The sequence below is a fragment of the Felis catus genome, chromosome D1 (genome assembly GCF_018350175.1).
Source record: "Felis catus isolate Fca126 chromosome D1, F.catus_Fca126_mat1.0, whole genome shotgun sequence".
In the NCBI taxonomy this organism is placed as follows: Eukaryota; Metazoa; Chordata; class Mammalia; order Carnivora; family Felidae; genus Felis; species Felis catus.
This window is the reverse complement of record NC_058377.1, coordinates 102862055-102873214: the sequence shown is the minus strand read 5'-3', so window position 1 is coordinate 102873214 and position 11160 is coordinate 102862055. Positions and strand designations below refer to the sequence as shown.

The 11160-nt window shown below is 43.4% G+C and overlaps 1 protein-coding gene across 1 annotated transcript; it reads right to left on the bottom strand.

Moving 5' to 3' along the window:
* Positions 1-936: 936 nt before the first annotated feature.
* LOC101089211 (olfactory receptor 9I1-like) lies at positions 937-2257 on the bottom strand. Its single transcript, XM_003993450.2, has one exon. It carries the CDS (start codon positions 2255-2257, stop codon positions 1316-1318), a length of 942 nt encoding a protein of 313 aa, XP_003993499.1. The 3' UTR covers positions 937-1315.
* Positions 2258-11160: the final 8903 nt, after the last annotated feature.

Sequence of the window (11160 nt, the reverse complement as noted above, 5' to 3'; positions counted from 1 at the left end):
TGGCTTCCCTCAGCTCCTCAGCCCATGACTATGACACGCTTCCCACTAAGCCTCAGCATCAATGTCAGTTCCTCAGGGAAGCCTTTGCTGACCACACCAAACTAGGTCAGAACCCGACTGTACAGTATAACAATATCCTGTGTTGCTTTTTTTCCACTTTCCAAAACCATATGAAAAACTAAATTAACTGTAATGGTTTACATATGTCTATGCGGCAAGTTCTAATCCCCATGAAAGAAGAACCACGTCTATCTTATTCGTTTCTGTATTCCTGAACCTAGTATTATGGCTGATACATAGTAGTCCGTAAATATTTGCTGCATTGATGAGTAGGATTGTGGACTCTCTATGGAGACATTTGCCAGATAATGTTTCTAGCCAAAGGAGATATTAAAAAGTGGCAGTCAAATTCATGGTTATCTGCCTGCTGACAATAGAGTAAAAGTCCTACCAATGATGGAAGTACATAGTGGTTTTCATTAATGGAAACTAGAAACTAGCTTGAGATGTTCTTTGAACAATCCTTCAAAAACAAAATAGAGTTTCTGACCTTTGGTGATCAAGAAGTATTTCAGAAGTTATACGTGGGGCTCAGTTCAGCTCCACATCAGATCAAATCACTTCCAATAATTAATGCAAACTTTACATCTTTTATTCTATATACTTTTATTCTACAGTATCTCTGTCCTCTGTGCTATCTTGGGAAGTGGGCGAACATATTCTAGGTGAACATTTCCCAGTTTACATCTCCTTCTCCCTCTATTTTTCCTTCCTCTCTTTAACTGCTTGTATTTTTTATGACAAACACCTAAATTGGATATGATTGAATGTTGGGACAAGGTTTCTTTGGTCAAGGCTGATTTCCACCCTGCTACCCACAAGCAAAGAATGTAACTACCCTCACCATGCAAACAAGAAGCCATGGTTTTATAATTATTCAAGTGCAAAAGTTAGCTTGGCAGCTTGAATTTTTTGAACTCAAGTAGCTGAGAAAACACTCAGCAATACCCAGGACAGGTGAGAAAGTCAATTTTCAATTTTATAGCATGTTATTATTTATAAAGCCCTTTGGCATTCCGTCTCTCTTCATCCTGGCTTTAATCATAGCAAGGCAGGAATTTTTACCGATGTGAAAACTGGGGCAGAGAATTTCTGACTGAAGGTCATAGAGCTAATAAAGAAATTGCTGATACCCAAAGCTACATATTTTTTTTGCCTCAATATGTCTTTGTCATTGTGAAATCTAGTTCATGTGTTAAAGAGAGAAGCCCAAAGGATGATTTGCAGGAGCTTCTGAATTCATGGAGCTCAAGTCTTACTGTACTTGGGAAACCTTTATCCTGTTGAGAGTTTTCTTCAGAGCCTCCTTCACTTCCTTGTTTCTCAAGCTGTAGATCATTGGGTTCAGCATAGGGATGACCACCGTGTAAAATACTGACACAATCTTATCCTCCCCAAGCGATGCGCCCATGTTACCTTTCAGGTATATGAATATGAGTGTCCCAAAGAAAAGAGCCACTGCAGTCATGTGAGAAACACAGGTGGAGAAAGTCTTGACTTTGCCACCTGCTGTACGAATCTTCAGAATAGCATGAATGATAAAAAAGTAGGATATAAGAATCACTGATATGCTGGTCGTAATGACCAAGAAAGCTAGGAGGTAGATGACCCGTTCCCGTGGCTTGGTCTCACTACACGCAAGCTTCAGCAGGGGTGGGAGGTCACAAAAAAAGAAGTCCACGTGGTTGGACTTACAGAAGGAGATCGAAAAGGTACACCCAGTGCGGATCACAGCGATGACCATGGCACAAGCATATGCCCCAGCCACCAGCCCTAGGCAGGTCTGTGGTGTCATGGCAGTGGCGTAGAAGAGGGGGTTACACACAGCCATATAGCGGTCATAGGCCATCACAGCCAAAAGGAAACATTCGGTGCTGGCACAGAGTGTAAAGAAGAAGAACTGGGTGGCACAGCGTTCGTAAGTGATGGCCATCTTACGGGTACCCAAGGTCTCAAGCAACTGAGGGACAATGACAGAAGAGTAGCAAATGTCCAGGAAGGAAAGGTGGCGGAGGAAGAAGTACATGGGAGTTTGGAGACGAAGGTCTCTCTGAATCAACACTATCATGCCCAGGTTGCCCCCCACGGTGACGAAATATAGCACCAGAAACACAAAGAAGAGACTCATTTGCAGCCCTGCCGACAGCTGGAATGCCATTAGAATGAATTCTGTCACCACAGTGTCATTCTCTGCCATGAATCCCAGGTCATCCACTGAAATAAAAAAATAAAATCTCATTAAAGACAAACTAAGGTGATCGATTTGATCACTCTCAGCAGTGGTCATGATTTTTTAGGTTTGTAAAGCACTTTACATTTTTTGCAAACTTTACTTCATTTGATATTTTGGAAATCCTTCGAAGCATGTATTGTGCCTCCCACTTTTGAGAGAAGAATATGAGGGCCAAAGAGGTGAAGTGACCAGTTCATTATTTCACAGCAGACAGGCAAAACTGGAGCTAGAACTCAGTTCCTTAGACCTTTCCAAACTTCCGACAGGTTCCAAATTGGAAACCCTCATCAGCTTCACAACAGAGCTAGAAAGCACTTTGTTGGAGAAATCCTAGTGGTATAGTACTAAGTACATGGGCTTTGAAATCAGACCTAGGTTCAAATCCCTTGAGACCTTGGACAAGTTCATGCATGTATCTGAGTATCAGTCTCCTTGTTGGTGTCATAGGCATTTCAATGCCAAGGTTACTGTCGTGAAGAACATAACTGATGTATCGTTCCTAGCACATGGTCTGACTCACACGCTTAGAAGTATTTTTTCCAAACTCTACAATAGCAGAGTAACACCCTCCTAGGTTTGTGGACATTTTGGCATCTTCTTATCTCCCAGTCCACAGCCCCCTGGAGTCTCAGTATCAACCGTATCTCTTTTTGTGGTTGTTTTTGAGGTGCACGTGAGCACAACGGAATGGGATGCAAGAAGCGAGCCTTGAAGAACAAGGTCTGTTAGAACCTCTGCCACCTGTTGCCCACCAAGTCGCTTTGTCCTCTCTGTTCCTGCCAAGCAGCATGGCCTGGTTTCCAAATTCTCCTCTTATTCCAAAGGACCTGTCCCATTTTTTTAAATGCCAGATCATTATCAGTCAATGAGATGCTTCAATCGAGCCATTCCAGAATTAGCCTGCCCAGCTCATTAAGGGACAAAGGCATCACACTGGGTTTAGAATTCTAATACAGTTAGAGTTCTTGCCAAGTATTGGACAATCTTGTCTCTGCACCTTTGGATGCAGATGATCTGGGGTAATGGGAATACTGAATGCAGACTTCAAAGGTAGTTATTTTTGTCTTCCTTCCATCCTTGAAATAAAAACTGAATTTGAGAGAGATCTCATAGGATTTCAGATAAATAAGAAAATGAAACTTTGATCAATGTTTGACAAAAGCTGATCTATGGATGAAATAAAGGTCAGCATCTGGTGTTTTTCCCCTGCTGAATTCCTGACAATGTGACTATTTAGGAGGGTTTTTTTTCCCCTTACAGCCCAATCTAATCTTGACCTTCAGCCAAAACAATGATTTGCTGTGTTCTAAAAGTAATTCACCCAACTCATCTTGACCGAAGGGGAAAATAGAGAGAGAGAGACAGACTATACTCATTTATTTATTCCATGAGAATCTACTGAGAACTGAGAATGGCAAGCATTCTTCTGGTTCCTCAGAACAACACAAAGATCTTTGCCCTTCTAGAGCATTCTAGCAGAGAGCCAGTCATATGCAATGCATTTTTTTAAAAAAAGAAGAAGTATATTTTCTACCATGATAGATGATGACAAGTGCTGTTAAACACACACACACACACACACGCACACATGCACACACGCACACGCACACACACACACACGCACACACGCGCACACACACACACACACACACACACACACACACACGCATGGTGTGGGGAATTGGGAGAGTCAAAGTAAAGAAGGGAGTATTAAACAGGACCATTAGAAGGTTCATTAGAGGGGCGCCTGGGTGGCTCAGTCGGTTAAGCATCTGACTTTTCGTTTTGGCTCAGGTCATGATCTCATAGTTCGTGAAATTGAGCCCCATGTTGAGCTCCACGCTGAACATGAAGCCTGCTTGGGATTTTCTCTCTCTCTCTTTCTCTCTCTCTCTCTCTCTCTCTCTCTCTGCCCCTCCCACACTCATACTCATTCTCTCTCTCAGAATAAATAAATAAACATTTTTAAAAGAAGTTTCAGGGTGCCTGGGTGGCACATTCGGTTAAGCATCTGACTCTTGATTTCAGCTCAGGTCATGATCTCATGGTTCTTGAGTTCGAGCCCCACATCAGTCTCTGTGCTGACAGCACAGAGCCTGCTTGGGATTTTCTGTCTGTCTCTCTGTCTGCCTCTCTCTCTCTCTCTCTCTTTCTCTCAAAAATAAACAAACATTTAAAAAAATAAATTTCATTGGAAAGGTGGCATTTTAGTAGAAGTGCTAGGGATCAGTTAACTATTCACACTTACTTGCACACTTTCATCCACAAAGAGTAGAAAATGGAGATACAGATCATCTCCATGGGACAACCCCACTCCCAGTACAAAATAATACAGAGTTTTTCAGGTCCTTATGAGACATTTTCAAGACAGCTTTGTTCAGAAGTGTCTACTTCCTAATATGGAGAGGAGCTCCTGAGGTATCAGAGTCCCGAGGATCAGCCTGTGATCGCTGAGTAAAAAACCAGTATGGAGGGCGCTCAAAAAATTACAAAATTACCATATGGTCCACTAATTCCACTACTGGGTATTTACCCCTCATAAAAGGAAAACACTAATTCAAAAAGATACACACACCCCTATGTTTCTGGCAACATTATTTACAATAGCCAAGATATGGAAGCAACCCAGGTATCCATCCATAGATGAATAGATAAAGAAGATATGGTATATGTACATAATATATATATATATGTGTGTGTGTGTGTGTGTGTGTGTGTGTATATATATATATATATATAAGACCTTATTTTTTAAATTAATTCTGTGTGTGTGTGTGTGTGTATATATATATGTATATATACACACACGTATATACATACATATATATATATATGTATACACACACACACACACACACACAGAATTAATTTAAAAAATAAGGTCTTGGGGCACCTAAGTGGCTCAGCCAGTTAAGTGTCAGACTTTGGCTCAGGTCATGATTTCATGGTTTGTGAGTTCGAACCCCATGTCGGGCTCTCTGCTGACAGCTCAGAGCCTGGAGCCTGCTTCAGATTCTGTGTTTCCCTCTCTCTCTGCCCCTCCCCCACTTGTGCGCGCTCTCTCTCTCTCTCTCTCTCTCTCTCTCAATAAATATTTTTAAAATAAGATTGCCATTTGCAACAACATAGATGGACCTAGAGTATATTATGCTGAGTAAAAGAAGTTAGACGGAGAAAGACAAATACCATATGATTTCACAAATCCCATGTGATTTTACTCTTGAATTCCGAATTTGAAATTAAGATATAAGACACACAAACAAACAAAGACAAAAAAGAGACCAAAAAAACCCCAAACAGACTCTTAAATACAGAGAACAAACCAGAAGGGAGGTAAAAGGGAGATGGGCGAAATGGAGGGGAGTAACGACACTTAATGTGATGAGCACTGAGTAATGTATAGAATTGTCGAATCATTATAGTGTACATTTGAAACTAACATAACACTGTATGTTAATTATACTTCAGTAAAAAAATAAACAAAAATTTATTTAAAAGATAAGACTGGAGGGGCACCTGGGTGACTCAGTGGGTTAAGCGTCCGACTCTTGGTCTCAACTCAGGTCATGATCTCACGGTTTCATGAGTTCCAGACCCACGTCGGGCTCTGCTCTGACATTGCAGAGCCTGCTTGGGATTCTCTCTCTCCCTCTCTCTCTCTCTGCCCCTCTCCCACTTGCACTGTCTGTCTCTCTAAAAATAAATAAATAAAACTTTAAAAAATAATAAGGCTTCAATCCCAAAAGTACAGCATAGTGGCTAAGAAAATGGGCCCTAAAGACAGAGCTTATTGCCAACTCAGACTCAGTCATTTCTATTTGTGAGACCTTGAGCAAGGTACTTGAGCAAGGTACTTGAGCAAGGTACTTGACCTCGAGAAGCCCATCCTGAACACCTATGCAATAACAATCATAGCACTGCTGTGTTCTGAGAAGTAAAAGAGAAAATTCAAGGAAACACATGCACTGTTCCTAGTATGGAGTAAATACTCAATACATGTGACTGTTACAAAAATGATTTGGGGTTGTTCTGTGGTTCAGAAATGTCATTTACCCCCCATCGTATTGCTGAGTAAAATGAGGCACAAGGTGACTAAACCAACTTTCCCAAGGCCACACAGGTAATAAATGGCACCAGGACTTCTGATTCCAAGTTCATTGTGCTTCTGCTAACCGACAGCAGGGCTCATCACCAGGAGCCAGGCTGTGGTCCAGTTTTGGGCAGCCTGAGCTGGGGGCGGTGGGCACAGGTCAGGAGACCCACTTCATTCTGCCACCACCCTAATCGATCCCTCCTGGATGATGGGAGCTATTTTCCTTGGAGGGAGAAGTTCATGGTTGGGGAGAGGCAGTTGAGTAGGATCAACCCAAGAGAGTATCTATAGCAGAGAGGCTGGGAACTGCATCTAGAGCTTGAATTCAGGTCCAGTTTCTGCCACCGATGCACTGTGTAAGCCTGAGCCGTTACCTTCCTTTCTCTGGATCTCAGTGCTGTGTCCTCCTCTGGAATGTGATGGTCTCACTTCTCTTAAAAGTCCAGTGAGATGGGAATGCAATCTGGTGCAGCCACTCTGGAAAACAGTATGGAGGTTACTCAAAAAACTAAAAATAGAACTACCCTATGACCCAGCAATAGCACTACTAGGCATTTATCCATGGGATACAAGGGTGCTGTTTCGAAGGGACACATGCACCCCCATGTTTATAGCAGCACTATCCACAATAGCCAAAGGATGGAAAGAGCCCAAATGTCCATCAACGGATGAATGGGTAAAGAAGATGTGGGATATCTATACAATGGAGTATTACTCAGCAATCAAGAAGAATTAAATCTTGCCATTTGCAACTATGTGAATGGATCTAGAGGGTGTTATGCTAAGCAAAACTAGTCATTCAGAGAAAGACAAATATCATATGCTTCACTCATATGAGGACTTGAAGAGACAAAACAGATGAACATAAGGGAAGGGAAGCAAAAATAATATAAAAACAGGAAGGGGGACAAAACAGAAGAGACTCATAAATATGGAGAACAAACTGAGGGTTTCTGGAGGGGGTGTGGGACGGGAGGATGGGCTAAATGGGTAAAGCGGCATCAAGGAATCTACTCCTGAAGTCATTGTTGCACTGTATGCTAACTCATTTGGGTGCAAATTTTAAAAAATAAAAAATAAAAATTTTAAAAGTCCAGTGAGAGATGGAAAGAGCACACACTGATAATAATATGACAAATGGCAGAAAGCCCCCACTGTGTGCTGAATACTGTTTCAGGTGCTTTACGTAAACCACCTCATTTACTTCCCACAACACCCCACCCCGGGACATGTCGTCATTGTCCCAATTGATGGACCGGAAAACAGAGGGAGGCCTAATGTGGTTGAGCTGAACCACTACACCGAGATTTGAACCACATCTGTCTGTCTCCCAGGCGTGTCCCCAACCACTATTTGCTCGTGCGTATGGGCATAATGAGTTATCATGTAAGGGACACCATTTCTATGCCCAGAGTTTTTTTAGCAGCTTACCTAAATTACCTACTACGCCTGGGCCAGGAGGAAAAGTAACATAAGTTAGATGAAGATTTTGGAAAATTGCTTCAATCCCGAGTCAGTGACACTGCACATGTCCCCCCTTCTGTGGTATCACCTTTATTGGCCACATCTTGTCTGCGGGGATGAGAGGGCAGAAGGACACACAGGGCCACCAGCAGAATCAAACTCTAACGAGGAGTGTGCGGGCTCCAAGGAAGCATCACCTCTAACACAGCGTAAAGTGGTAAGACAAAAGTCGTGTGAACCAGCCTTGCTCCTGGCTCCTCATTATAATCTACCGACGTGCACTTTGCCCAAGTCTCATCCCTCATTTTTAATTTATTGTATCTGACTGCCTGCCACGCATTTTTATAAGCCACTGCAAGTCTCTTTCGGAAAGAAGTATTGATGAATAAATAAACACGAAACAAAATTGCCTGTTTGCCAGACGCCAGCACAATTGGAACAAGTAGCCCTATCATCATTGGACCAGCAAGAGCACCAGAACACTTTGCCAAATGGGTTCTGGAAAGACAGTGCACAAGCAGTGGTTCAACTTAATGAGACTGGTCTATGGATGATGAAAAAAAAAAGCAGATGCTCAAGGGAGGAAATGGAAAGCTCAGGTGCTACTGTAGCCAGCTCCTGAAATCTTCATAAATCCAGATCCAAGATGACTGGGCCCTCCGTTACGAGACGGTGAGCAGCATGGAGGGTCCCTGAACTCAAAACACACCCGAATGTGATTCTTCTATCCAGTAGGCCCACGTGGCAAAGGGCAGAGGACAATTTCAAAGAAAACCAAAGATGCTGAGTGTCTGCTATTCAGAAAGCCTGATCTCTCCAAGCACAAGTCCACCTTGCCTTGGGATACGTTGTCTAAATTCCTGAACCAATTCAAAATGATTAATAATTCTAGATAGAAGAGCCGGTTGGCTTCCTAATGATTAAGTTTAGGGAAAGCAAATAGCAGCTCCACGAAATCTCCAGGCAGGGAGAAGACCTACAGGGGGCCTCAGTGTGGCCTCAGAGGGAAATATTTGGTCCCAGGCGATCCAGATAAACTAAGTTGCTGGGGAAATGTGAACAGATCACTGAAGCAGCAGTTTCCTGTTTTTGAAGCCGTAAAATAGTTGAGATTGCTGGCTTTCAAGGATGCACAGGAAGAAAATAAATCCTTAATGCCATCAGGAACCCACCACACCCCGCGGTATTGAGCAACGTTGGTATTTCACACTCTCGGCGGTCTGTTATCTAATCACCGATCCGACACAGAAATACTCTGCTCCCAGACAGGCCTCTCTTGGTGGACCTCTGGAAGTCCAGGTTATCTTTCCTCCACATCAGTCACATCTGCTCAAGACCCACAGCTCATGGTAAACACACCTAAGACGTGTAGCTCTCACACATTCCAAAGCTAAAGGAGAAAGTCCTCATGATCGCCTGCTCTTCAAAAAGAACATGAAAGCAGGGAGGAGGACAAAACATAAGAGACTCTTAAGTATAGAGAACAAACAGAGGGTTGCTGGAGAGGTTGGGGGAGGGGGGAGGGGCTGGGTGGGTGGGGGGCTTAAGGAATCTACTCCTGAAATCATTGTTGCACCATGTGCTAGCTAGCTTGGATGTAAACTATAAAAAAATAAATAAATTATAGAAAGAAAAAAAAAAAGATCACTTGCTCTTTGAGATGATCAATGCTCCCCCAAACCCTCCATGAGCCTCAGAAAACTAACAAGGGTTTCAGAAGAGAGAAAGCCCCACAGACTTCAGCGTATCATTTTAGAGCAGAGAAACACTGGCCTAAGAACCAAGAGGCCACTATGAATCAAACAAGAAGATTTATTGGTAGATGATTTTAAAAGTAAAAAGTTTGCCCTTGGACGGGATTGTTTTAAGTGCCCAGACACCCACTTCATAATATCACATGCTGTGGAAAAGACACCGCCGTGGACCTGAAGAGTATTTATATAGCTCAGCACAACTAATGCGCTTAGATCTTCCCAGGCAGGTTTAAAGTTATTTAAAAATGGTGAGATACAAAGGCGGTGGAGGTGCCTCAAGTTCGATAGCCATTGCTCTCAGCTGGAAGTATGCAACAAGGATTTTTAAAGGATCTGCCTTTATACTCTGTGCCAGGCACTATTGTGCACAATGGGGATGTAGGGATGAATATATAGAACTACACAGACATAGACGACGCGTATCCTCCCTCTGCCACTATAATAGAACCGGTATCATCTGCTTGTGATGACCTGAAGGGGAAAAAGGAATAAAGGAATGAGGTCCAAGATACTTTGACTGCTACTCAAAGTGTCAGCGTGGACTTGGGTCTTCGGAATGTTTAAATGGTGAAAAACACAGAGGTTCCTTCCACCCACACTCTGTCTGTGTTCAGGTAACAGAGCGGCTCAACCTAGAGGTGAAAATAGAGTCCTCGGGAACTTGTTTGGGAAAAAAAAAAAAACTTTAGTCGGTCATTTTCCAGTTGGATTGAAACCCAGAAAGACATGGGAAACGATTCTCCAGCAAGCCTCACTGAGAACAGCAGGAAGGCGGAACCAGCATGTTGCCATGGAGTGAAGATGCTTCGAGGTCCCGGCACCGCGGGGTCGAGCCCCAGCCAGGCGCCTAAGTTCTCTGGGCCTCAGCTCTTTTATCTAGAAGACGGGTATGAGACGACCTAAGTCACAGGAGTGTCGTAGGGTGAAATGAGACGGCAGATTGTGTGTTCAGCAAAGACCGATTCTGTTGCATACTCTGGAAGGTGTGGATCCCCCCTCCCCAAAATTACAAAGACTCTCATGACCCCTCGTTTTAGACATTGTGCACCCATGATCTCATCTGATCCTCACACAACCCATGTTCAGAGGAGGAAAGTGAGACTCAGAGAGGTCAACTGACTTGTCCGGAAGTCACCTAGCTGGAAAGAAAAGCCAGAACTGGGACCCAGAACCCTTCCCATCACACCACCGAGTCCTTCATCATGGTAGCCGTGGTGATTCAGATGGCAGGCGTGGGGAGAAAGACCTGAAAAGTGGAAATCTTGAGGTTCTCCCTCACATTGTGATCTGACAAAGAAACATCTAGAATGCCATATCAAGTCTATCCAAATACTGACCTCAAAATCTCTTGTACTTCGCCTTCACCAACGCCTGCTCTGACCCATGTGCCTCCTGGACTGAGTACGGAAGCACCTTAGAACTGAAAGGTCATAGTTTTGTCCTGCTGCCTTCAGATGGGGTAAGCAGAGAGCAGGACAGAGAGGCCCTGAGAGGACATGTGTCTTGCCTAGAAGCAAACTCCCAGGTGCCCAGAACCACTCAAGTTCCCCACTTCT

What these genes read in the sequence shown, in the direction of transcription:
- LOC101089211 (XM_003993450.2), bottom strand. Translation starts at nt 2,257, where the DNA reads ATGGCAGAGAATGACACTGTGGTGACAGAATTCATTCTAATGGCATTC.